Source organism: Gracilinanus agilis, chromosome 3 (assembly GCF_016433145.1).
Source record: "Gracilinanus agilis isolate LMUSP501 chromosome 3, AgileGrace, whole genome shotgun sequence".
Taxonomy (NCBI): Eukaryota; Metazoa; Chordata; class Mammalia; order Didelphimorphia; family Didelphidae; genus Gracilinanus; species Gracilinanus agilis.
Window position 1 is genome coordinate 642,967,179 of NC_058132.1, and position 25,786 is coordinate 642,992,964.

Genomic DNA, 25,786 nt, shown 5'->3' on the forward strand with positions numbered 1-25,786 from the left:
GTTGCGAGTGCAACAAGAAACTGGGTGTATGACTTTGCAAAAGCCATCTCCCTTGAGCTCCTTCAGTGCAGGGATTGAGTTTGGCCTTTCCTTCTTTGTTTCTCTAGCGCTTGATGCAGAGTATCTCACAGAGTGGCCAATTAATAAATGCCATTTGACCTGGATCTATGTGGCCATTATCTCAGCTTGGCCTGTGGAGTGGTCCTCTTCACTGGGGGTCCCCTGAGACATGGTTAGTTAAAAAATGTCCATAGTTCTGAGAACTTTGGGTAAAGAATACTCTTGACAATCCCTTGAGCCATCTTCTTCCAAAGGAAAAAAAAGAGGTCTTTTAGACCCTCTGATTATCTACTTAAGGTGAATATACATTATTTATGATTCCCATGAATAACAATTTGGTTGGGAGCTGGAACCTGACATGGTAGGTAGACTCTGTCTGATCCAAATCACCTTCTCAGAGTGCCAGATAACCTTCTAAGGTTGCAAGTTCCATATAAATAGCCTTTTCATTCATAGAGAGCATCCCCAGGGCTCTGACTTCTCTGTGGTGATGAAATGACCCTCTGAAGCCCAGATGAGTAAATCTCTCTCTATGTTGCCTGAAGTTATCGAAATGTATTCCTCCTGACAAACCTATGGAACACAAGTGAGACTACCTTCTGTGGTTGACTTGTAGAATAGTGGCCCTGGAAGGAGCCTCAGAGATCATATCATCCTATATATATGGCTAGAGCCCAAAGATACAGCTTGGAAAACAAGCCCAGAAAGACGAAAGGGCTTTCTCAAGGCTCCTCAAGCTAGTAGATGACAGAGGGGAATGTTCTTCATAGACGTTACCTAATTTAGTCCTCTGATGAGCACCCTTCTTGGAGGGAGGACATGTGGACATGAACATCTCCATTGTATAGATCAATTACTCCCAAACTTTTTTGGCCTACCGCCCCCTTTCCAGAAAAAAAAATTATTTAGCATCCCCTGGAAATTATGAAACTATTTATTGAACTCAGAATAGAGTGTAATACAAAAAAGTGTGGCCATCACTGCTCTCCTGGATCACTGCAGCACCCACTTTGGGAATCACTGGTATAGATGCAAAAAGCCAAATGATCCTGGAACTTGAGTGGGAAGAGGCCTCCTTGGCCCATTAGTCTCTGCCTAAAGCTCTCGAAGAGGGAAACTATCACTTCTCCCAACACTCACTGCTCTTTTTTATACTTTGTCACTGTTTGGTAATTGGGTGATGAAGCACATTTCTCTTATCTTTTCACCAACCTTCTGTTTTTTTTTCCATTCCCCCCCACATTTCAAGTGGCTGCCCTAGTGGATAGGACTAGTTTTAGCTTCACTTCTTCTGTGGCTTCTAATTCAAATGAAACATGCTGAAGTAGGTATTGACTAATTCCTTGGATATGGTTGTTAGAAAAGATGGAAGTCCTCTTCCAGAGAAAGAACTGATAAACGGAAATAAGTAAGACATAGTTTTTTATGTGCATATATCTTTTTGTTAAATGGTGCCTCCTCTAAAGGGGGAGGGGAGCTAGGGAAGGGATTTTTTTTATTGTATCAAAGAAACAAATTAAAACTAAATTAAAAAGAAAAGAAAAGATGGATATTGGGCCAGTTAGGTAGCCCATCTCATAAGAGGCAGGAGTTTTCTATGGAATGGCATAGAGGAGCGATATCAGAAGAGTTTTAGCTTTCATTTACTTTCAGAAACCTGTATCTGGGTGCCTTGAAACAGCAAAGTGCTGCACAGGCAAGGAAGAGGCTGTTCTTATAATTAACAAGGAAACAAACCTGTCTTTGATTTAGAGGTATCAAGTATACCCTGACTCTCATATCCTCCCCTACACACACACACACACACACACACACACACACACACACACACACACTCCATGACAACATTCTCCATTGTTCTGAAGGGATTTTGTTGGATTTGAATAGTAGCAGGGTGTGTGTGTGTGTGTGTGTGTGTGTGTGTGTGTGTGTGTGTGTGTGTGTGTGTGTGTACAGGTCATCCTCATAGCACCTGCAGGGTGCTTTTCACAGCAGGTGTGGTTTTAGGACATAGTGGGGAACCTCATTCATTTAGCGTCTTGTTCATCTGAATCTACAAGTGCTAAATGGCCTCCTTTTCATTCGTCTTTATTTTCTCCATGTGGCACTATGAGTCAAGAGCGAAGAGTCATTGAACAAAGGAGGGAGTAGATTTTGGACTCTGGAGTCCCTCCTTGCTGTGTTACCTCCAAGTCTTTGCAGCAATTTCCTTTGACCAAAGTGAGGAAAAATCACGATATCTGGTGCTCATTAATGATAGCTCCTGGGACTTCCTGAGCACTTTCCTTAGACAACTCTTCAAAGTAAGGTATTAGACATTTCTCAGCCCATAACCAGGATGTGCTTCACTCCAAAGGGGAAGGGCACGTGTCCCCTGTGAGAGAACAATAGGAAGTCTCCATGATGTCATTTGACTCCAAGACAGCTGTCCCAAAGCCAGAGCTCTATGACATCATACTGCCTTTCAACAGAACAAGGAAAACTTTGCACCTTTGAATTATTCATGGTTTAAGATTTAGAAATACCATGTAAACTCCAATCAAATTAAGGTAAATGCTTTGCAAAAGCTACATGCACTTAATTACATAGACATGCAACAAGGGGATGTCTTAGAAGAAAATTAAGACATCAATTTGGGCCTGATTTTGTTTTATATGCAAATTAGCAGTAGAAGGGACTAGAGCATTATCTGCAGGAGAGTGGGAGTGGATATCTGTACCACCTACACCCATACACAAACACACACACACACACACACACACACACACACACACACACACCTTATTAAAAATTCTAATTTGGTAAGTACTGAACAAAGAAATCCAAGTGAGCCTGTAGTGTTGGCAGGTGCAGGATCATCAGTATCCAGTGGAGGGCAGTGTTACTGCGTCGTATTTGATGAGAAACCCCAAGGAAGAAACAGAAATTGAGCATTTATTTCTGAATCAGGAAGGCTAGATTCAAATCACAGAATAATAGTTTAGAATCAGAGGGCATTTGAGGTCTTCTGGTCCAGCCCCCTTATGTTAGTGATGAGGAGAGAGACCCAGAGAGGTCAAGTCACCTTCCTAGCGTCACACAGATATTAAGTACCAGAAAGGGAGTGCAAATATAGGTCCCCTGACTTCAAATCCAGCAATGCTGGTCTTGAGATTTATGCTATAGATGGTTTGAGGTCACTGACTTCCAACTGATGAGATCCGTGTCCTCATTTGTAAAATGATGGATCTACACTAGATAAATGCCAAGGTTCCCCTTGGCTCTAAATACTGTCATCCAATCCAGACAAGTTCAAGGCTCCTTATTCCTCTGAGGCCACAGTGAATTTGAACTAATGCCCCAAGGGAACTGACAGTGACTTTTTCCTAAAGACCTTTTCTCCCTAAACAGCAGGGCATTCCAGGTTCCAGTGGATTCTCCAACCTAACCCTGGAGGTACATAATGAATTAATAGCAGCAAAGGGCTTCCATCTACATTTTACAGTCAATAAGTGAGGCCCCTAAATGTTAAGTGATTTGCCCAAGGCCAGCCAAGTAGTAAGATTCAAAGGTGACATTTGAAGTCAGATCCCCTCTCTCCAGTCAGTCATCTTCACCATGTGCCACATTACCTCCTGGAATGCCTTGAATAATTGTGGTAGAGAGATTATTTTTGCTTGGTCAGTGAGAGTCCTGGGATTGCCCATGGTAGGATTATCCATTTAATCAGACCTTTAAAAAGGAAGGACTTCAAAATATGGAGATAGATTGGAGGTGAGGGAGGAGGTAAAAATCCAATTTAAGGGTGGGGAACAGTGTAACCCAATGCACAGAGGCAGAGGAGGGTAGGATGAGAATCCATGTAACATTTTAGTGAAGATATGGGAAGTGTGGAGTTCATTGTTCTCATACCACCTTGTTTAATAAAAGACAGAGTTGGAGCCATGGTCTAATTCATCAGCTAATTCAGGAAATAACTCATTCTCACCTTTGCATCTTTCAGCATTCTTATTTATATCTTTCCATAAATCTCCCATACCATATTACTTCAGAAGATCCAAGCCCTTCCTCTAGGTCTTTAGTTATTGAAAAAAAAAATCCCAGTGCAGCTCTCTGGCAGACTGTCTGTTATCCTTACCTCTTACCGTATGACCAATCTACTTCCTTTTGGCCCATGGATGATATTGAAGTTGTCCTTTTTTTAAAAAAAATTGTCAGTTTTTAAAGAATTATTTAAATTTTTTCATGTCCAAGTACTCATGGGTAATATGCTACAGCCCACATGTCCCTTTTATGTATGCTTCCATTAGACTCTGGTATTGATGAGGTAGGTATTTTCAGTAAGAAAGACAAGAGAGTAAAAGGGGAAGGAAGAGAGGGAGGGAGGTGCAGAGACAGAGACCCAAACCCTAGCAGCCTCTTAATCAGAGAAGTGAAGTGATTTCACTAGGACTCTCACCAAAATATGTTGATTGCCCAAGTGAACAAAATTGCCTCCTACTGAAGAACAGGTTGAAACAGGGGTGCAGCCAATAAGCACAACGTCAGCAGAATTTCCCCCTTGTCTGAATGGCCTGCTCTTTTGGCATAAAGACCCTGAGCTCAGTCTGATGATAGGAGAAGCAAGCATGAAAGTGAAAGCCAATAGCCTTTAACCTGGGACCCAGGTCCTAGGTGAACCAAGGCTAGACACCTGTCCCTACCTCTGGGTGTAATGTGCTCCAAATGAGCCACAATTGATCCAGAGTACCAATAGCAGCTAAACATTGATAGACATGTCTCAATCATCAATGGTGCATTAATAGAAGCATGTAATGAATTCAACCCAGTATTTATCAATAAAAAGAGACTTGTAGACTCTGAAAATAGTGCAGTAAAACTTTACTTCTGAATGCATAGTTTCTCCTCTTGAACTAGAGATATGATCTCTCTGTTATTTAGAAGGTAAGGCGGGTGGTTCTCTTGAATTTCGTGAATTTTGAACTATAAGAGGACTAAGCCAATTGGAGATTCATAGTATGTTTGACATTTGTGTGGTATACCCTTAGGAGTGAGGTCTACCAGATTGCTTATGGAAGAATAGACTCCTAGGTCAGGGGGGAAAAATATTAAATTCTCCTGCTCACCAGATTGGCACTGGGACTATAGGGAAAAATATAAACAAAAATAAATACTACTACTCTCACATCCAGTAAACAGTTAATAAATAGTTCTATTGAATTTCACCACCCTTCTTACAAATCCCATTCAGCATCTAGAGAGAGAGAGAGAGAGAAAGAGAGAGAGAGAAAGAGAGAGAGAGAGAGAGAGAGAGAGAGAGAGAGAGAGAGAGAGAGAGAGAGAGAGAGAGAGTGAGTTACATACATGGACAGATCTACCTATCCATGGACACTTCAATATTGGTCAATGTTGAAAAGATGGGCCTGAGGTAACCTCCACATTATGTCAGGGCAGATCAGAAGATTGGGGAAGAATCGATACTGCCTTTCATGTTTGTTTACAACAAAGGCTGGCAAACATTGGCTCAGGCATTCAATCTGACCTGCTGTCTGATTTCATACGGCCCCTGAGCTAAGAATGGTTTTGAAAAATATAAAAAGGGTCTGGAGTTGGCTAACTCTTGACCTATAGTAAAGTCAGTGAAGTCATCTTAGCATGTAGAGCCCTAATATCTTCATGAACATGGCAAAAGAGGAATGTTAAAAATCTTCTGTAGGTGGATTGAAGACAGATTCATTTGGGAAGAGAAGCGAAATTGGCTCTTTAAGAAGAGTGGTGAAAGTCAATGCAACAAATCTTTCTTAACTGTTTATTATGTGGAAGGTGTTAGAACTTCTCTGTCAGAAACCCAAAACAGGTCTTCTCCTCAATGTGTTTATATTATAAGGAATATTCACATGGACTTGGGTCCAAGGGAGGGACATATTATATCTGTATTTGGGAAGATCATGTTTTAGCTGTTTGGAGGATGAGTGAGAGAGGGGACTGCAATCTGAGAGAACAATGAGGAGAACATGCCTTACTCCTGATTCCTGGCTAAAATAGTGACTGTGGGAGGGAAGGGAAAAGGTGGGCTTTGGATTGGAGACCTTGTGGAGAGTTAGAATTAACTAGACTTAGCAGCTGATAGGAGAGAAGTAGATGGAAACCAAAGACACCGATGAGTCAAAGATGACTCAGAGGTTGAGAATCTCAGCAACTAAAAAGATAGTGAGATACTCATTAGAAACTGGAGACTTTGGAGAACAGGTTGATCCTGTTGATATCTAAAGAAGCAATGTCAGCATTAGGAACTTGATCCTATGGGACCACAGGTGGCTGACAAAGAGGCCAAAAATTCAGTGGAATAAAGCAATGGCCATTTCTCTGTACAGATAGAGATAAACAAAAAAAATCATTCAATATCATACATATGAAGATTTTTTTCAAGGAGTTTATTTTGTATAAATATTTCCATAATCAAGCTGAGTAGAATTTTGTTTTAGGGGCCTACGAGGCCATGCAGTGCTGATTCCAGCTCTTACTTCTCACTTTTATCCTCATTAATTCCCTAGAAATATTCAGGTAACAAATATGACTTGTCATTGAATGTGATTTGTCAGGATCCCTGATTCCAGAATTATGGTAGATCGAGCCCCGTTATTGGCTGATGGATTGCTCTTTGAGCAAGTCACAATTAAGTAAGGGATCGATGTTGGCATTTTAGATTTCAAATGAATTCAATCCCCTTTTGAAAGCCCTTGCAAGTAGGACCATACGTTAAAATGTGTTCCTCTTTGGCCTTTTTCAGTCCCATCTCTAAAAGCTTTTCAATAGATAGCCTTGGAAACAGATCCTATTTCCTCTTTTGGTAGCTCCTTATGAACTGGGAGAGTCCTTAGCTTGTAGTACTCCTGAGTTAACTTTTCAGTGCTATGAATGCATTCCTCTTTGGCCCAGTGGCTATGCTGACATTTTTTTCAGAATAGAATTGGAAACCCTTTCCCAGTCCCCATATTTACCTCCAGAGTCAGAGTATCCTGCACATCACTATTAAGTGTGGCTTCCTGGTGAAGCCCACATTTCATATGAAAGATCGAAATGGGGATTAATGTGACTATTTACCACCTAGTTATTCTTCTTCTTTCCTAACTTCTGGATCAAATGGGTCTGAGATCATTTTCTATAGTTCTGTTAAAGTGGTTTATTCTATCTTTAAAATTTTTTTCATAAATTTCCCTCTTTTAGAAGTTCTAAGACAAAAGTTGGTATAAAAGAGGGATAAAACCTTTGCCATGTTGCATCCACATTTTTCTCTTTATTTTCATAAAGTTGTTTTGCATCCATCCATGTTAATGGATGTTTTACATGTTATTGTAATCATCTTTTCCTTGTGCGAGAGTGAGGTTTGGGGTATGGCATCAAAGCTGATAATATGAAGGATCCTGACAAAAGATTGAGACATTTCAGGGTGTTCATCAGCTGTTCATCTTTGGAAAGAGGCTTCCTTGAGCCGATTCTTGGATGTGAGTCCTTTCTGAGGAGTTGCAAGCTCAAATTAGGAATAACAAACCTAGCACAAGGAGAGTTGCTAAGAACCCTCAAAGATGGGTGATGATGGAGCCCAAAGAATAAGCTTGTCCAACTCCATCAAATTCACTCTAGTCACCTCTTGAGGTTCAGATCCTTGGCTTGGGGACATATACTACACATCACTTTTAACACTATTCTGAGGTTATCATTTTCCTCTTAGCATGTTGTTATCCTACTTGCTCTCAGTGTGTGTCGTGGGGCAGACGGAATGCAGAACTCGATGTAACACCCTGGCAAATGCAGTCTGAGCAGAGCAAACAAGGGTGTGCAATCATTACCACAATGCCTTTCCCCAGTGGAAAAACAAAACAAAATAAGAAGTATAATTCAATGACCTGGGGCTGATCTATGAAAAACTTTCTCCACATGCACAGAGATAGAAAACATCCCTGGGCAGCATGATGGGGGGGGGGGAATGCAACAGAAAAGTGATTATCTCAGTGTCAGAGGATTTGGATTCAAATCCCAGTACCTGAGTGACCTAGGTGAAGTCATTTCTCTCAGGATATTAGTTCCTATATCAATAGAATGGAGAGATTAGATAGCATGATCTCTAAGATCCCTTCCAACTCTAACATTCTACATTACTAAATTGTTTCCAACTTGTAGTCAGAACCTCTCTGTTTGCCTCAATTCTCTCAATTAGGCATGTGCCTATATGTCTCTAAGATCCAGTTTCTTCATTTGGAAAAAAAAGAGCAATCTTACATAATTTTCATTGGGTGATACTTCTCTCCTTTGATCTCCCTTTGTATTTCTCTCATGTGTTCCCTTAATTTTGTACAACGTGTGCTCTATTAAAGATTTTAAAATATCTATTAAAGCATAAGGTTCATTGAAGGCCAGAAGCAATCTCAATTATCTTTGTATAGTATTACAGGGAGCTTTGCCTTCAGAGAGACTGCATGGATGGCCACTGGTTTCAGGGTCATGAAGAATTGAATTCAAGTCCTGCCCTTGAACCATCCTGGCCACGTGGCCCTAAGCTTGTCACTTAACCTTTATGGGCCCCGGGCAACTTTCTGAGACTAAAGTAGTAGAGCTGATCCCCCCTGGGAAAAGTGTGCTGAGTTCCCTGGGAAAGCATTCTGACAAGATCCCTTGTCTGAAACCCATGGACTTGGTCAAGTTTTGGAGCACCGAAATGCATTTAAAGGAAGATTAGTGTTAACTCTTAAGCATGGGGGGATGACAGGGATGTACTGAATGGCTATATTAGAGAAATAGACTTCCTATCATTTGTCCCTATTTAAATGATCCCTGTGCAGACATTCATGAAATACCTGCAATATTCTGGGCACTGTCAAAGCAGAAATAAAAGGGAAAGTTCTTGTCTTCAAGAAACCTAGAGATAATCTCTGCCTATACAATGAGTGCTAGTAACAAGTACATTATTCTGTCCATGTCCCTATCTCATCTATCCATCTTATCTGTCTGTCTGTCTGTCTGTCTGTCTGCCTGTCTAGCTAGCTCACTGGGTCTGTTAGACCTGGGATTTGATTGTCATGGCGATCTCTTGTTGAAGAAATGTTTCTACTCATTAGGCTAGTGTAAGCTCCACCCCTTAGAGTCTTTGAGAGCTGCCCAAGAGAATGACAGGCTAAGTCACTTATCCAGCATCACAGGAATCAGTAAGATAAGGCTAGAAATCAGTTATCTTCCTGACTAAAATGCCAGCTCTCTGACCATTAGACCATCATGCCTCTCAGAATGGAAAGCTCCCCCAAATGCTGCCCAGGACCTCAGAAGAGCGTTTTTTATGTTTATTTTTTAACCCTTAACTTCTGTGTATTGGCTCATAGGTGGAAGTGGTAAGGGTGGGCAATGGGGGTCAAGTGACTTGCCCAGGGTCACACAGCTGGGAAGTGTCTGAGGCCAGATTTGAACCCAGGACCTCCAGTCTCTAGGCCTGACTCTCAATCCACTGAGCTACCCAGCTGCCCCCTCAGAAGAGCATTTTAAAAAGAAGTTGCTAGCAACTTGGGCATGGCTAAGGAGGGAGAGGGGAAGGAAGCCCCTTTTTACATAAGGGGGCCTTTATCTCTGATGACACTGTGTTCTTCTCATTTGTTTTCTCACTATCTCCATCTTTTCTATCTCTTGGTTTTAATTCTCTTCAGAAAAATGGCCTGCTTTTTTTTTTTATCTCCATACCTCCCTGGGGATGAATTCTTTATTCTTTTCTCCACTTGAATCTCCTATTTTTCAAAAAGGACAAGTTCAACGACTACATCCATTCATTCTTCATTCCCTTTTTAATTTGTACTTTATTTTGCCTCTGCTTTGAATATGATAATAATATTTATTATTGTTAATATTCCTTATATAACACATTAAAGTTTTCAAAGCTCTCTATATGTATATATTATCACCTGTGATCCTCACTCAAACTCTTTAGGGATGTACTCATTTTACAAATGAGAAAATTCAAGCTGAGAGATTCTGAGTGACTTACCCAAGGTCACATGGGTTACGTGTAAGGCAAGAGTCATCATTTTTCACTTCAGGGCCAGCATTATATACACAATGGCTTCTAGCTACCTTCCATGGAACATCCTACTGAATCTAAACCCTGATATAATTTAGCCATTATATTTGTTCTGAAAATATATGAACTGTAAATTCCTATCCAGCCCTAATATATGAACAGATGTGCATGTGTGTTACTAGTAGGCAATAAGCAGACAATAATTTAAATCTTTTTTACATTTCTTAAGATTAATTTTTTAGGGGGAGCAGCTGGGTAGCTCAGTGGATTGAGAGTCAGGCCTAGAGACAGGAGATACTAGATTCAAATCCAGCCTCAGACACTTCCCAGCTGTGTGACCCTGGGCAAGTCACTTGACCCCCATTGCCCACCCTTACCACTCTTCCACCTATGAACCAATATACAGAAGTTAAGGGTTTAAAAAAATAAAAAAAGATTAATCCTTTATTTTAAGCTAGTACAAGTCACCATGCTCATGAGTTAATGATAATACATGTAAGCAGCACACATATATTTGTTTTACAAGTCCAAGTACCTATTTATTATGAATCAACAACCTAGTTTTCTTTTCCCGATTTCATCTTGCTGCAGGTTCTTGCTTCAACTATTATGTCGCATATTATAAACATTGCGCTATATATAAATATAAATACATGCGTATGGATGTCTGTGTAAACATATATTGAGAGAGAGAAAGAGAGAGACAGAGACAGAGAGAGACAGAGAGACTCTTTACTCATTCACTTAACAATTGTATTTGGAAATTGAGAGACACTGATTTCAATTTTAGTTTTGCCATTGACTCTGTGCCCAGCCTGAAGCCAATTGTCTTCCCAAGGTTTAGTGCCCCACCATAAAAATGAGAATAATAACTATCCCTAATCAATCATAATAAAAGGTTGGGAATTAGATGACACAATCATAATCCTGGAAGTTTAGGGTTAGAGCCTTTGATCTAAAAGTACCTCCAAGTGCTTTTACCCATCATATATGTCCTTCCAAGTACTCCCAGCAAACCTGAGCCAGAGGAGGAGGTTTAAACTTGCACAAGTTCCCATTTTCCTGAATAAGGTGCCATGAAAATCACATTCAGTTTGACTTACAATGCCTGCAGTGGCCCAGGCATGGCATTAGTTTCAGGGAAACTGACATGAGATGTTCCTTTCCTTTAAGAACTTAAAGAACGTTTTAAAGCGTGATGGGCGAGGATAAGCAAAGGATTTAGGCAGTTTGAGGAAGTGTTTAGGGAGAAGGAATCATTTCCACTTTCATGATCACATATTCTTGAAAATCTTTTTTTAAATCAGGAAATAGCAGTTTGCCAGGTTTGATGAGCTTATTGGGAAATTGACTTTAACTTCGTGCCAAACTTAGGAAAAATGATTTTAAGTGATCAACAACTGAAGATGTTTGTAGTAGAGGCAGCTCTACTTGTTCATCATACTGGCACTTGACTTGACACTTATCCAGTATTTTAAAGCTTACAAAATTCTTTATATATATTATCTCCTTTGATTATCAAAACAATCCAGGGTAGGAGATGAGTCTTACTCTGAAGTTATCCTCTTTTACAGATGAGAAAACTGAGATCAGCAGATGTTATTTGACTTGTCCATTGCCTGAGTATTGTAGACAAGATTTGAACTCAATGTGTCCTGAGCCCCAAGTTCAAGAACTGCTAGAACAAACTAACAGTGAAAGTTTCTAGAACACAAAAGACGAATGTTCCAATTGGTTCCAATCCCAGACACCATGTCTCTATTTCTGGATATCCCAAAGATAAAGACCTAGAATGGGCTGAGACTTGTGATGAAGGCTAAGAATGGCCGAATTGCTTTTTTCCGCTGGGTTGATGGCAGGCTGAAGAATAAAGTAGGAAAACAACGAATGCATAGTGTGAATCAGGCAATAACAGCAGATGCCAGACAGAAGTCAAAATCACTCAACCCCTCTTGTGCTTCTATTTTCACTCTCTATAAGAATGATCTTCAGCCTGTGAAAGACAGAACAACAATGATTTCACTTTCTGCCTAACTAAGATAAGTGAGGAGATAGTAGGAGAGCATAACGCTGCCTTTAGTGAGTTTGTCACTTCTTCTGATAAATGACGTTCCCAGAGTATTGGAGGAACTTGGATGTGAGGAGATGGGATAAAGAACTGGAAGGGACCTTAGAGGTCATGAAGCCTCAGTCCCTCATTGTTTAGAGCAGAAAACTAGTTTCTACCAAGTAGGAAGTATTCAAAGCATCATTTGAACCCAGGTTTTTCTCAGTCCTAAGTCATTACTCTGTGGATCTCTATATTATCATTCAGCACAGTGAAATAACTTAACAAAGGAGAAAAAGTTGGTGAGAGTCGGCATTTTAAAGGAGGTCTTCTGATTCCAAATCCAGAGCTCTTTGTATTAAAACTCATAGCACTGTTCTATAATATTAAGGCTATTAGTATTTCAGGGCTAGAGAAGAACAAATACACCCATTCTATTTTTTTTAACCCTTACCTTTTTCTCAGAATCAATACTGTCTATTGGTTCTAAGGCAGAAGACCAGTAAGGGCTAGGCAATGAGGATTAAGTGACTTGCCCAAGGTCACACAGCTAGATAATGTCTGAGGCCAGACTAGACCTGGCTCTCAATCCACTGAGTCACCTAGCTGCCCCCACCTATTCTTTTTTTTTCTTTTTTTAAAGATGTTTCTTTGAACTAGAGAATATTTTGTTAAAAGGTAGGAAAGTCATATCAGATAAACTTCATTTCTGTTTCTGGAGAAACATTATTCAACCTCCCAATCTCAGGTTTTTCTGAATCTTTATTTTTATCATATCTAGAAACTGATACTAGTTAGTTGGAGATTGAACTAAATGTAATATTCATCATGTCTAGAAACTTGCAGGGTAGAAGAATGCTTTAATACACCAAGACTGTCAAAAATAATGTAAGAAATTCTCACCACATCCTTAAGGACGATGCATTTAGGTAGGTTCACAAGTACTGGAAGGAGCAGAACTAGAAAGGGAATGCTGCTCTGTATGGAGGGGCTCAGTGGGATGTCAGCGAAGGTTCTATCCTGAACATCACTTGTTTGATATATTTCTTATCTATGACTTGGGTAAGGCCATAATGAATTAAATTGAAAAGCATTGCCTTAGTAGTCACCAGGTGCCAGGCATAGATGGAATACTTATTATCCTTGTAGATACCCATGTTGGTAGGATTATTAGCAGTTTGGATGAATTAAGAATCACCAAATTCTCCAGAGACTAGAGCAAAGGATCTAATAATGTCAAAACAATTGAATTAAAAAACATGTGAAAACCTACATATAAGTTAAAAAATAATCAACTGCATGTGGATTTCATGAGGAAGGCATGTCTAGGCAATATGTAAGGTTAAAAACACCTGGCAGTAGTGCCCTACACATGAATAACATGTCATATTGTCATGCCATGGAGTGATACTGCGTGTTGGATGAGGCTGTAGAAGGATGATAAGATTTAGAAGAATACAGGTGGAATATCCTAAAGGGATCTTCTGGAGTCCTGTGCTCTCATGCAGGTCCCCTCTTTTAACAAGACCAGTTAGTGGGACATGATCACTATTGGTAAGAACTTGCAAGACTGCAAGGCAGAAATAGGATTAGACTTATTCTACGTATTCCTCTCTTTAGAGAGGTGTCAGAAAAGCTCATTTTGGCTCAGTAAAAGGAGTCACTTTGCACTGATTCGAGTTGTCCCAATGGCTGAGATCCCTAGCACTGGAACTATTCAAGCAAAGACTGCTTGACAACATATGGGGGCTACTATAAAGGTTTTCTTCCCTTCCGGAAGGAGGAGGGAAAAATGTTTCAAGTTCTTATTTTGAACCAAGCACCATGCTGAGAACTTTATAAGTATTATCTCATTTCATACAATAATTCTAGGAGGAAGGTACTATTATGATCCATATTTTACAGGTGAGGAAACTGAGAGAGAGCTTAAATGATTTGCCCAGATCATAAAGCTAGTGTCTAAAGGCATGATATGAACTCAGGTCTTTCTTCCTCCAGGCTAAGTTCTCTCTCCTCATTACCATTTATCTGGCCAAGAACAAACTAACCTCTGATGAACTCAGGCATACTGAAGCTATAACTTCTCAAAGCTCCTTGTGTCTGTCTGATCTTCTTCAGCTTCAGAATGAAGTTAATGATGAGATAAATAATCCATAGGGATAAACACTTGACAGCAGATCACCACAGAAAATCGACAACTCCTATAATTCATTAGAAGCAACACATCCCATTAACAGAGATTTTTGAGTCGATAGAAGTTGGGGATTTTGGTCATCTGTAGAAGTATGTATTTATGCATGTATGTATCTATTTTACATGCCTAACTGGCTTTGGGTTTGTCAAAATGCAGAAGAGATTTTCAATATCTATTCAAATAGTAATTATCTGATTCACCCCCTTGAGATATACTCCATTCTTTATGTTGTGACTCAAACTCAACATTTGCCCCTAAAACTAACAAGTCAAAACCAGCTATATGAAGGATTAAAAAAAGAGCAAATACTCTTTAAAATGAATTTGAGGGGCAGCTGGGTACCTCAGTGGATTGAGAGTAAGGCCTAGAGAGGGGATGTCCTGGGTTCAAATCTGGCCTCAGACACTTCCCAGCTGTGTGACCTGAGCAAGTCACTTGACCCCCATTGCCCACCCTTACCATTCTTCCACCTATGAGACAATACACAGAAGTTAAGGGTTTAAAAAATAAAGTGAATTTGATTCAAATCCATTGTAGGATCAGAGGAAACAGGATGAGACTTTAGGCAGTTGGTCAAAAGTAGAGTAGCCCTAACCCTTCTTAGTATCTAAAGAGTACTATCCAGATTTAAGTGGGAAACAGTGATCTTTTGCCTCTCTTTGGCCCAGAGAAGCTACATTGGAGAGGGGAAAGAGGATGATGTGTATGTTCATTTCTTGAGTTCTTTTCCAAGTCTTGAGTTCATTCCTTCCAAGTATGCTTTGCTACTGTTTACATTTCAGTTTTCCCATAATAGCTCCTTAGCTTTTCTGCTCAGTTGATCAGCTGTGAATTGGAAGAGAGGCCTTTGCTTAGTCAAAGACAGAGGGTCCTCAGCAAGGCAGTCTGTTCTTGTCTTACTCCAACTCAGGGAAGAGTTCTATTAGCCAAGTAGAATAACTTTCTTTGCTGAATTTGGACAAGTCTTTAATTGATAACATCCATATGGTGCCACCAGTTGGCTGTAAACCCCCACTCATATGCACGGAGAAGCATTGTGTGTCATTTTTGGAAAAATATATTTTAACAAAAACTATTGTCAGAACACTGTGGACCATTCCACTCATCCACTCATTGCAAAAGAATGTGGTCATTGTAAGCTGGGGAAGGGGGGTTCAATCCTTGTTTACCTTGGAATGCACTGAACCTCCCATCACAGCTACCCACTCTCAACTTGATACCCTGCTGAGCAGCTGTTAAAGCAATGCTGTAAATCTCTTACCCCAATTGCCAGCCTAAGACTCATCTGGTAGATATTGCCTAGATAGCAGGCACATCTACATAGATCCCAGCCTAATCGGTCCAGTATCCAAAATTCTACTTGGTTTCTTTCTATGCAGAGCCACTCTTTTCTCCCAGCAGAGTCTCGCACCTACATAGTAACTGATGTCCTTCATGCGTATATCAATCTGAGCCGTCAGATGCCCATCTATGCCATGGCAATTCCAACTCTTCTTATCTTGGAGGTAACCTTTTCCTTATACTAGAATGACAGCTCTTTGAGGGTTGTGATTTTAATTATTCAGTTCTAAATATTACCTTATTCTCCACATAAAATAGCACATACTATTGAGTGGAGTAGGTGTTTAATAAAGGCTTATTCGATGAGAATTATTGAATTCAGTTTTAAAAATTCCAAAATTCTTTTGATATATTCTCAAAGGCAGAATTTAGATCAGTGGCTCCCAAACTTTTTTGGCCTGCTGCCCCCTTTCCAGAAAAATATTACTTAGCCCACTGGAAATTAATTTTTTAAAATTTTAATAGTAATTAATAGGAAAGATAAATGCACCTGTGGCCATCACTGCTCTCCTGGATTGCTGTATCACCCACCAGGGGGCGGTAGCGCCCACTTTGGGAATCACTGATCTAGGGTCTCTCTCTAACACATATGTGTGTGTGTCGTGTATAATGTATGTATGTATGTATGTATTTACAGAAAAATATATAGGGAGAATTTCAGAGGGAATGAAGTGGTGGTACAGTAGATAGAAGGCTAGGTTTGGAGGCAGGTATATATGGAATTCAAGTCTGGACTAATACATATTCGCTGGGTGACCCCAGACAAATCAATTAATCTCTCTCAGCCTCAATTTCATGTTCTATAAATTGAGGGAGACCTTGATAGTCACTGAGGACCTTTGAAGATCTACATTTCTGATCCTACAATCTTTTTACCCAACCTGTAGCTCAAGGAGAGTGTCTTCAATGCCCATTTAACATCTATTTGAAGACCTCTAAAGAGGAGGAGCTCTGTCCCTTCTGAGGTGTCACATTCTATCTACTTTTGCAGTGCTCGGAGTGGTAGGATGTTGTGCTGTATACAAATGAACTGAAATTTGCCTCTTTATTGCATTCTTGACTCATCTCCTGGGTCCAAGCAGCTTCCAAAAACTTGAATTCAGCTCTTCTATGCCGCTCTTCCTTCTTTTCACTCAAGTCTCCTCAAATCTACATGTTCCCCATTTCACTTAAGTGATCCTCCTATGACACAGTCAAACTCCAATCAGTCCTCCAGACAGTTTGCTGAAGGAGTTTAGCCTCTTTCTTGCTGACGACCCTCAGCATCATGTCTCTGCTTGATAAATAGTGAAGAGTGTTATGTGATCTCGATGTATTTATTGTTTGTATTTACTGGGCAAGTGTCTAGCATGTGATACAGGAGACATAGATGGCCAGATTCTTGTCCTAAAAGAAGGAAGAATGGAGACCAAGAACAATTGTAGGGACTTTCGAGTGACTGTGTCAGAGGAGATGAGAGGGCAAAGGGATTCTCTCATGCTCTGCCAAAATCTCAGTTCTGGAAGGACCTTAGAGACTGCATCCCTACTGAGTGAGCATCTACTGCCTGAATGAAGCTCAGCTGATTCCATGGATGCCTACCTACCTTCCCCCTATGAATCAAGCCTAAATTGAGTTCTTTACAAGTTCTCCCCACTGTGCCTCATTCTACCATCCCTCTCCTCTGGGCATCCTGCTCAAATTGCAGGCCATACTCCAGCTGCAGTCTGACCAGTGTGGAAACCCCTTAAGAACCCCCCCCCCTCATGTTGGACCCTCCCCTTTAACTTGACTTTCTCGAGGCTTATTTTCTTGAAAGTCAAGCTTCTCCCAAATGACCTTGAGGGCCACCACTATTTTCAACTCAGCAGGTAGACACGGAGGCTCTTGGATTTGGAGCTAGAAGGGAATTTGGGGGCCATCCAGCCCACTTCACTTCTTTTACAGACAGGAAACAGTCCCTGAGAGAAAGAGGTGGCTTGCTCGGTATCATACTGCGAGCAAATATTTCCTGAGGACTTTGAACCGAGGTCTTTCTGGCTGCTGGCACATTGTCCTTTTCACTCTCCAGCGCTTACCTTACTTGGCCCCTCATAGTCTAGGAATCTTCGGATTCCTGGGTTCGGAGAAGAATCGGGACTTTGGATTAGCCTTAGCAGGGAGTCTCGGAATCACTTCATTTATCTGTTTTCAGAAGGACCGAGGCGTCAGGCCAGCAGGTGGTCTGAAGGCAACACACCCTGCCATTCCCTGATGCTCAACGGTTTCTCAAACAGAGCAAATGTTAACTGAGCCCAACTTGGCCCGGTTTACTACGGTGTTTTTCTCTCTCCCTTTGCTAGGTTCCGGTGGCCCCCCACCCTCGTCTGATCCGGGCCCTAGCACACAATGGGTGTTTAATCCTGCAACTGGACGGGCTACTCCCTCTCCCCCGGCCCAGCTCACACACCCTTCCCCGGCTGCCCAGGGCCCCCTTTCTCCTCGGCAGGTCTTGGGCAGGGGATGTTTTCTCGCCAGTTTGCTAAAGGAGGGGACAGAACAGACACGAGCTGCAGTTCCCTAGTTCTGCCTCTGAGAATTTCTCATCCAAACCTCAATCACGTAGGATTGCGTAGAGAGAAGAGGAGAGACAGAAGACACAGAAAGAGAAGGGGGAGGGAGGGCTAGAAGGAGGGAAACACAGGCAGCCGCTGGGGCTGGGGGAGGGGGAGGAAGACCAGTGCCATCAGCCCGAGCCCAGGAAGAAAATGGGCACAGCAGCCCACGCTCGCTCGCTGCCCCGCAGCTCCTGACGGCTGGATTTGAACGCCCTACCCCCGCTCCCCCCTTTTTTCCTCTTCCCAAGCGGCAAGGAAGAACTTCGGAAGGCTTTCCTTTTCTCCACCGGCCCCCCACCCCACCCCCAACCTCAACCTTCTCTTCCCAGGCTGTGCCCCCTCCAGCCTTCTCTGCCCGGAGTTTCCTCTTCCAGACCGGAGCCAGCCCCAGCCAGAGAGAACAGGAGCCGGAGCTGGAGCCGGATCGGCTGCGGGCACCTGGGTGTCTGTCGGGCGAACGGGCCAGCCCTTGCTGGCAGCTGACTAAGCGCTCGGCACTTCGCCGCCCCTCGGGAGCTGGGCTCTGCCCTGAACTTGACCTTCGGCGCCCACCCGGGGGCGCCCATGGATCCCCCGGAGCCTCCTCTCGGGCCGACGCGGGAATGCCCCTTGCGCTGAGCAACACCAGCACCCAGCGGCTGCGGGGAGGGCTTGGGCCGGAGACGGCTGCGGGAGCGTTGGGGCGGCAAAGCAGGCTCACGCCTGGCCAGGGGGTCGCCCCCGGCGCCCCTGGGGGAGCCGGCTTAGGGAAGCCGACGGGAAGCCGGCTGTCCCCTGGGCTGACGTGGAAGGCCCGGGGGGCCGGACGATGATGAGCCTCTGCGCGCCCGGGGAGCTGCCTGTGCGCCTGGCAGCCGCCGTCTCAGGCCAGCAGCCGCCGAAGGGCAGGGTGATGTGTGCCCGCAGCGCGCCGGTGCCCGGCGCGTCCTCTCCAGCCGCCGCCGCCTCCTCCTCATCTTCCTCCGCCTGTGTCTGCTGCTCCGGACGCGTGCCGCCTTCCTCCCAGGGCGGGGATGGGGGCCACAGAACTGTCTGAGCGTCCGCGGCCGCCGGTGTCTCGAATCTAAACTATCGGGCTCCCCGTGGGGCCGGCTGGTGTCCGGGTGCGTGCCGGGGACGTTGCTCCGAAGCTGGGGCGAAGGGCTCGGCGTCGCGGGCGGGCCCTCGGGGCGATGCCTTGAACCCTCCTTGGATGCTCCAGAGCCAGGGCCCTCCTTCTTCTGGGCTGGCCCATGGCTGGGAAGCCCCGCTGAAGTGGCCCAGGGAGGGGCCGGGCCGCGTTCCGCAGCTCAGAGATTCCCCCCAATTCCAAGCAGAACGGCCGGGCTGGGGAGCAGGGGGCCCCCGCTCCTAAGCCTCCCAGACGCTCATTTCCCGAAGGTACTCCCGCTGGGCCAGTCTAATCTAGGAGGGGAAAGGGAGTTCCCTCCTTCAGCCGGGGCTCTCCATCCCCCCTACCCCCACCCCCGCCCCGTGCCCTCGTCGTGGGGGCGGACGGGTGGTTCCCAGGGGCGCTAGGCTCCCGGGGATCTCCCTCCCCAAGGTTCCTCCCCTCCTTCTCTTCCTCCCTCCCTCCTTCTCTCCCTCCTTCCCTAGTCTGCACCGCCCGCGGTGAATTGAGGTTTCCCCAGCTTCTGGCGCTCCTGGAGCTGGTGACAGCTGCCACAGCCACACCGTACCTGGTGACCCACCAGCACCTGGACCCCATCCCACCTGACCGCCTTTTGTGCCCCCCGCCCCGCCCCCCGCCCCTGACAGGAAGCCTTGGGTTTCCGGACGCACTGCCAGCAGGTCAGTTCGGAACAGAACCTCAATCAGCCATCCCCGTCAGCGCGGCCAAAGCTGGGAGCGCGGTGGGCGATGTGGCTAGGGCAGGCTGCCTTGGAGGGAATGGCTCTGTTAGACTGGCAGAGATCGCCCGCGGGGACATAATTGGCGGTCGTTCCACCTCCCCCGCCCTCCTCAGCTTTGGTGGTTTCTTTTCTACAGGCCCTTTTACTCACTTTTTAGCTGCTCCCCCCCCCCCCCCCTTACACACACACACACTTTTTTTTTTTTTTAAGCTAGGGACAGTGTGCTCCCCCCTCGGCCACAGCTTTGTACACAGATTTCACAGTGAGCTCTTGAACCTCTGCTTGAGGGAAAGGGTGCAGCCAGGAACCCGAGGGCAGGTGTTTGGGGACCTGGACCAGGAGCCTCCTTATTTGGGACCGCACCTCAGTGTTCATTCAGACCCTCCAGAGCCGGGCCGGACTCCAGGCTAGGTTGGCCAAGCCTCACCTCGAAAGCGGAGTTCCCCGGCTTCAGGACCTCTAGGCCAGCTTGGGGGGGCTCTTTGCGGGGTGACTGAGCTCGGGGGGACCCGGGTTCACAGAAAGAATCCCTGTTCTTTCGCTGTTTCTTCAGTAGAGCGCTTGGAAGTTTACACACGGATTGACATTTGTTCTGTCTCCACAAACAAGCAGTTCCTTCGTGGTCCCCCCAGTTGGCCACGGATCCAGACTGATTTAGTTGGCTGCCGGCGCCCCGTTTTCTCGGCCGCGGCCCAAAGAGAGATTCCTCAACACTGCCTCCCCTTTGCCCCATCGAGGCACTTTCGGGGTCCTGACTGATCGGCATTGGATTAGAAGGGAAGGGGGGTAGGAAAGGCGGCCACCCCCCTTCCTCTCCCGACCCGGGTCCCCCGGGGGACTAGAGAAGGGGCCCCGACGGCTGAGCCGCGATGGCCGCGGCTATAGCCAGCTCCTTGATCCGCCAGAAGCGCCAGGCTAGGGAATCTAACAGCGACCGGGTTTCGGCCTCCAAGCGCCGCTCAAGCCCCAGCAAGGATGGGCGCTCCCTGTGCGAGAGGCATGTCCTCGGGGTGTTCAGCAAGGTGCGTTTCTGCAGTGGCCGGAAGAGGCCCGTGAGGCGGAGACCAGGTCAGTGGCAGCCTGTGCTACCCGCGGCGGTGCCCCTCCCTCCCCCGACCCGGGGAAGCCGCCTATCCCTGGGCAATTGGGCCTTCCACCAGCCCCTTCCCTCGCCATCCCAGTCAGGGTTCAGTGGGCGCCAGGAATGAGAGCGTGCTCTGGAGGCCTGCGCCCGCCTGGGATGGCTCCTTTCCCTCATCTTGCTTCCCTCCTTGCCTGGTCCCTCCTGACTCTGTCTCCAACGTTCTGGCACTTCATCTCAGGAGCTTTCCTTGCACACGTTCCCCATCCCTGTTCCCTGTGCCTTTTTCGGTAATCGTCTGCCCACAGTCTTGGCTTTCTCCCGAGAGCTCCTCTCCAGCCTCTCCTCCCTCCCTCCCTCCCTCCCCGGCTTTTGTATTCGGGGACTGAAATTGGGAGGCAGGTGAGGACTTAAGGCCAACAGTCTCAGTCTGGTCCCAACTCTGCACTTGGTGGGGAAGCCAACTCCGGAGAGGCCCAAACCCGGGCTTAGGTGCCTGATTTTGAGCGTGGCCTCTCTTTTCTGAACTTAAATGGCGTTCAGTTGCTCCTGGAAAGTGGGGAAGGGGGCATGATGTGACAAGCAGAAAGGAGCCTCGGCAGCCAGCCCACCAGTGCTTATTTTAGGCAAGGAAGGAGCCACTTCCAAGCCAAAGCAGAGTCCCAGTTTGAGAGAATCAAAACAAACAAAATTCCCGCTCTCTCCCTCCCACCTCCCTCATCTGATTTCTTGGGTGTGATCGCCAGGCTGTAAGCATTGGTTTTTTTTTTTTTTTATCCGAAGAGGCCAAAGAAGGGTCTACCGTCTTCAAAAAAGAGAGTCGGGAGCCCAAAATAAGAGAGGAAAAAAAAAAAGAAAAAAGAAAAATTCACCTGGTTTAGTTTAGCTGTTTGCATTTCTGATCCCTTTTGGAGGTTTTCTGGGGGTTCGGCAAAACCATTTAGGAGAGGCAAACACAGGAACGGAGGAATCACTTTATGAAAACCTAGTCAAATGAGCTTAAGTTTTAACCGAGAGATTTTAAAGTATTGCAGAAACTAAAGCAAGCCAAGATGCATTTCTCATTTACCATGACACCTAATATTAGGAGAGAACAATCGCTGTATGTCTTCTGTGTTAATAAGAAAGCAGCATCAGCACCCAGATTTTAGAGATGGTGGAGAACTCAGTGATTACCTGACTTAGCCCTTTGCTATTATATGGAAGAGAAAATGGAGTCTCAGCAAAAGGAAGTTACTTGGCATTGGTCATTTGGATAGTAAACAATGAACCACGATGTGAAAGGGAACCTTGACAGCCAGAAGCCAGTGCCCTTTATCCTGCATCTCAAGACCTCTTAAATGTAAACAACTCAACCAAAACAATGCCCTGGTCCAATGGTTCTTCAAACCCTAAAGTTAAAAACTGGAACAGCCAGTTCTGAGTTCCCTGTATTTTCCCATTGGGTGATAGGTGAGACATTAAGTAATTTTACTCCATAGTTAAGGAATTAAGATGAATAAAAATGTCCCTCTGCTTGCTTGGGCTGCTACCCTTTTTATGTTTTTTTTTTATTCTAGTTTTCATGGAATATTTCAAGACTGAATTCCGTTGGCTTCATTTCTAACATGTTGCTCCATTAGTTAAATCATTTAAGTAAAGAAATTCCAATTCTTTTCCCAGACTCCCCATTTCACGAAATAGAAATATCACAGCAAAGTACCCTTGATCCTGGGAGAATGGTGTTGTGTCATTGGTTGCTTATTACTGCCATGAGCATCTTCTGGGAATAATGCATTTCAGAACACCTCCTGTTATTCACCCCCCCCACCCCATCAGACCACAACATCCCTCTCTTCTCCCATCTCTATACGTATAGCATGTATCTTCTCATAGAGATTCCTGACCATTACTATTGGAGCCAAAGTTTCCCAGATAGAGTAAGATATATCAAGGATGTCAAAGCTAGTGAAGTTATCCTGAGGGCTAGTGCAGGATGCATTCATCTATAAGGGCAGGAATTTAATCTGTTCTCAACCTGGCAAATTTTGTGGTTTTGAGTTTGGATGCTATTCTTAATACTAACAAAGCAAAATAATGAATCTGTTGGTTTGCTGTCAGCAACCATGATTCACATTGCTTGGGGAGAACCTATTTATAGTGAGCCCAGATCTCCAGACTGGCAGCATGGATCACAGCACCAGACAGGGCTTTTCAATGTTTTGGGTTGGGAAGGGGATGAGGGGAGAGAAAACTTGCTAAAATGGAAAGAGTATCAATTGCAGAATGATTCCATGAAGGGCTCTGGCAAACAGTACCTTTCTGTCCTGCCCTACCTAGAACCTGCCATTCATAAATTCTTCTCTGGCTGAACTACACAAACTGAGTAACAAATGGGACAAGTAGAGAAGGGGAAGGACACGACAATAAATCCCTACAGGATGTTGAAGGACACTTGGCTCTCCATCCTTTGGCTCCTAGGAAATAAGTATCTGTGATTTGGACCCTGAATCAAATGCATGGGAGACAAATAAGACCAAAGTCACCTAGCAGCTCAGATACTGCAGGGGATTTACCTACTGACCTGGGAAATGCATGTTCTTCCTTGATTCCTTGGATCTCAGTTGACCCATCTGTGGACTCATACACAAATATTCGTGAATCTTGGTAGATTCTGTGTAGTCTTTCGAAATAAAGGCCAAGTGTGCAAATCTAAAACAAGACTAGGGGCATGTCGATGGCTATAGCACTATGCTAAACTACCATGATTTCCTTGATTTTGAATGTACAATAGTGATATTCTTGTTTTCAGATAAATGTTTGTTGGGTTGATGGGATGAGAGAGGGCATTTGGGAATGTGTGTCATTAAGGCTTTTGAAAGCATCATTTTCAATTCTTGCTCTCTTCTGGGTACCCTGTTAGCTTGTGAGACATTGAATGTAAAGGAAAGGTTAGGATGCTTAGGATGAGCTGACTGGATGCTATTCTGAGCTCTAGCTGGTTGAGGGGAAAGATTGAGGAACAAAACCTGAGGGTTCCCAAACTTACTTTCTGAATAACAAACTGTCTTTTGGAAACACTGGCATTTGACACTTCATCATCTCCTCATGACTTGTATCCCAGGAGTCCATGTTTGAGGGGGAAATAGCTGTTTTCTTTTAGAGAAGACAGCCAAGAAATTAGTGGTCCCCTTTGATTCTTAAAATGAACAACTCCCTGAATGGTGTATTAATGCTGTCCTATGGCCCAATGACTAACTCATTTCCCCCCCCTAGAAGTCCCACAGTACTGTTGAGTTGACAAAAATGAATAAGAGGGAGTGTAGAGGTAAGTGTAGGAATAGTGGCCCAACCTCTCAAACTGGCTAGAGGTGAGGGAATACCTAAGTGGCATGCTTATCTTACATGTCCAGTGGGGGAGATTTCCCCAGGAAAATGCCAGAATTCCGAATGAAATGGTAGGAGTGTGTGTGTAGGTATAAATATGTTATCCTACATACATACAAATGTGTAAATCTATCTAGATATACACCTACATACATATATACAAGGTATGCATGTATTTTCCCATTAACCAAGCATGGGATGTACTTTGTCAGGGATTCTTTTGGAGATATAGTCTGGATTAGATGACTTCTAAGGACTCTTCGGACTTGGAAATTCTGTGATTCGATATGAGGCTAGCTCTATCTAGGGAAAAACTAAATAGATATAAGGTACAATCAACACCATCACCTTTTTCTTTATCCAAGGGATTTTCTTTCCTTTTAGATTCTGAGGAAGAATCAAAGATTCATTATAGCATCTCTTCCCTTTTCATGGTGTAAGATGTCTCTACCGAGTGACAGATCACAATTATTCCTTCTAGCTCCCTAAACGTTGTGATCCACAATCCAAGCTTTAAATATACCAAGGAAGGGAGCCTAAATTAGAACCCATTTCATAAAGTTTCAGTGGTCTCATTTGTTTAGGCACACCCTCTTTTCCACTCAGACAAATCTTGTTTATCTGAAAAGAATTCTGTGCCCTTCAAGCTTTCCTAGGTAAGTCTGCTTTGGATAGCAATCTTCCTGTGCCATGTTTTGTTGTCAAGCAGTCTTTGACATAGATTATTGAGAACACAGTCAAAGAGGTATAGAAGAAGCCAGACACTTATGAATGGAACCAAATGTTCATAATCTGATCTCTGAAAGGGGAAAGATGTTTTCTAAATGGCTTGAACTCTGAGTCAAGGTATGGCCCACAAATGGGCTTCTCCCTCTGATGAAACATTGGGGTCCAAAATTCCCACTATTAGATGTCTGATTCATGACTCCAAGTCCCCAAATCAGGAACATTAAATGCATTTTGATTTGACGTTTGTCATCAATAGTTCTTTCTCCTCAGCGACCCACTGGAGGGTTAAACTGGTATTTTGCATGGATTTCATCATCTCTTTTCTATAAGAGTACATTCTATTCTACAAATTATGTTTCTATTGTAAGTTCGTGTTGTCTTTGTTGCAACTCCCATGATCCCTCGATTCTTTTTATCCCTCAGAAATCCCATCAAGCAATAGAGGATTAAAACTTTGAAGTTTTAATGAAGTTGATCTTCTTGAAGGGAATTAGAAGACC

The 25,786-nt window shown here is 44.1% G+C and overlaps 1 protein-coding gene across 2 annotated transcripts in view; it reads left to right on the top strand.

The window, feature by feature from the left end:
* The window catches only part of FGF12 (fibroblast growth factor 12), a 366,369-nt gene that overhangs the window by 107,852 nt on the left and 232,731 nt on the right, over nt 1-25,786 (top strand). The window contains exon 1 of one of the 2 annotated variants that reach the window (XM_044670882.1): nt 20,980-21,178. The exons of the other annotated variant lie outside the window; for it this stretch is intronic. Coding sequence (XP_044526817.1) covers nt 20,980-21,178 — 199 coding nt within the window. Of the gene's footprint in view, nt 1-20,979; nt 21,179-25,786 lie in introns of those variants that run through there. 2 annotated transcript variants of the gene reach the window in all.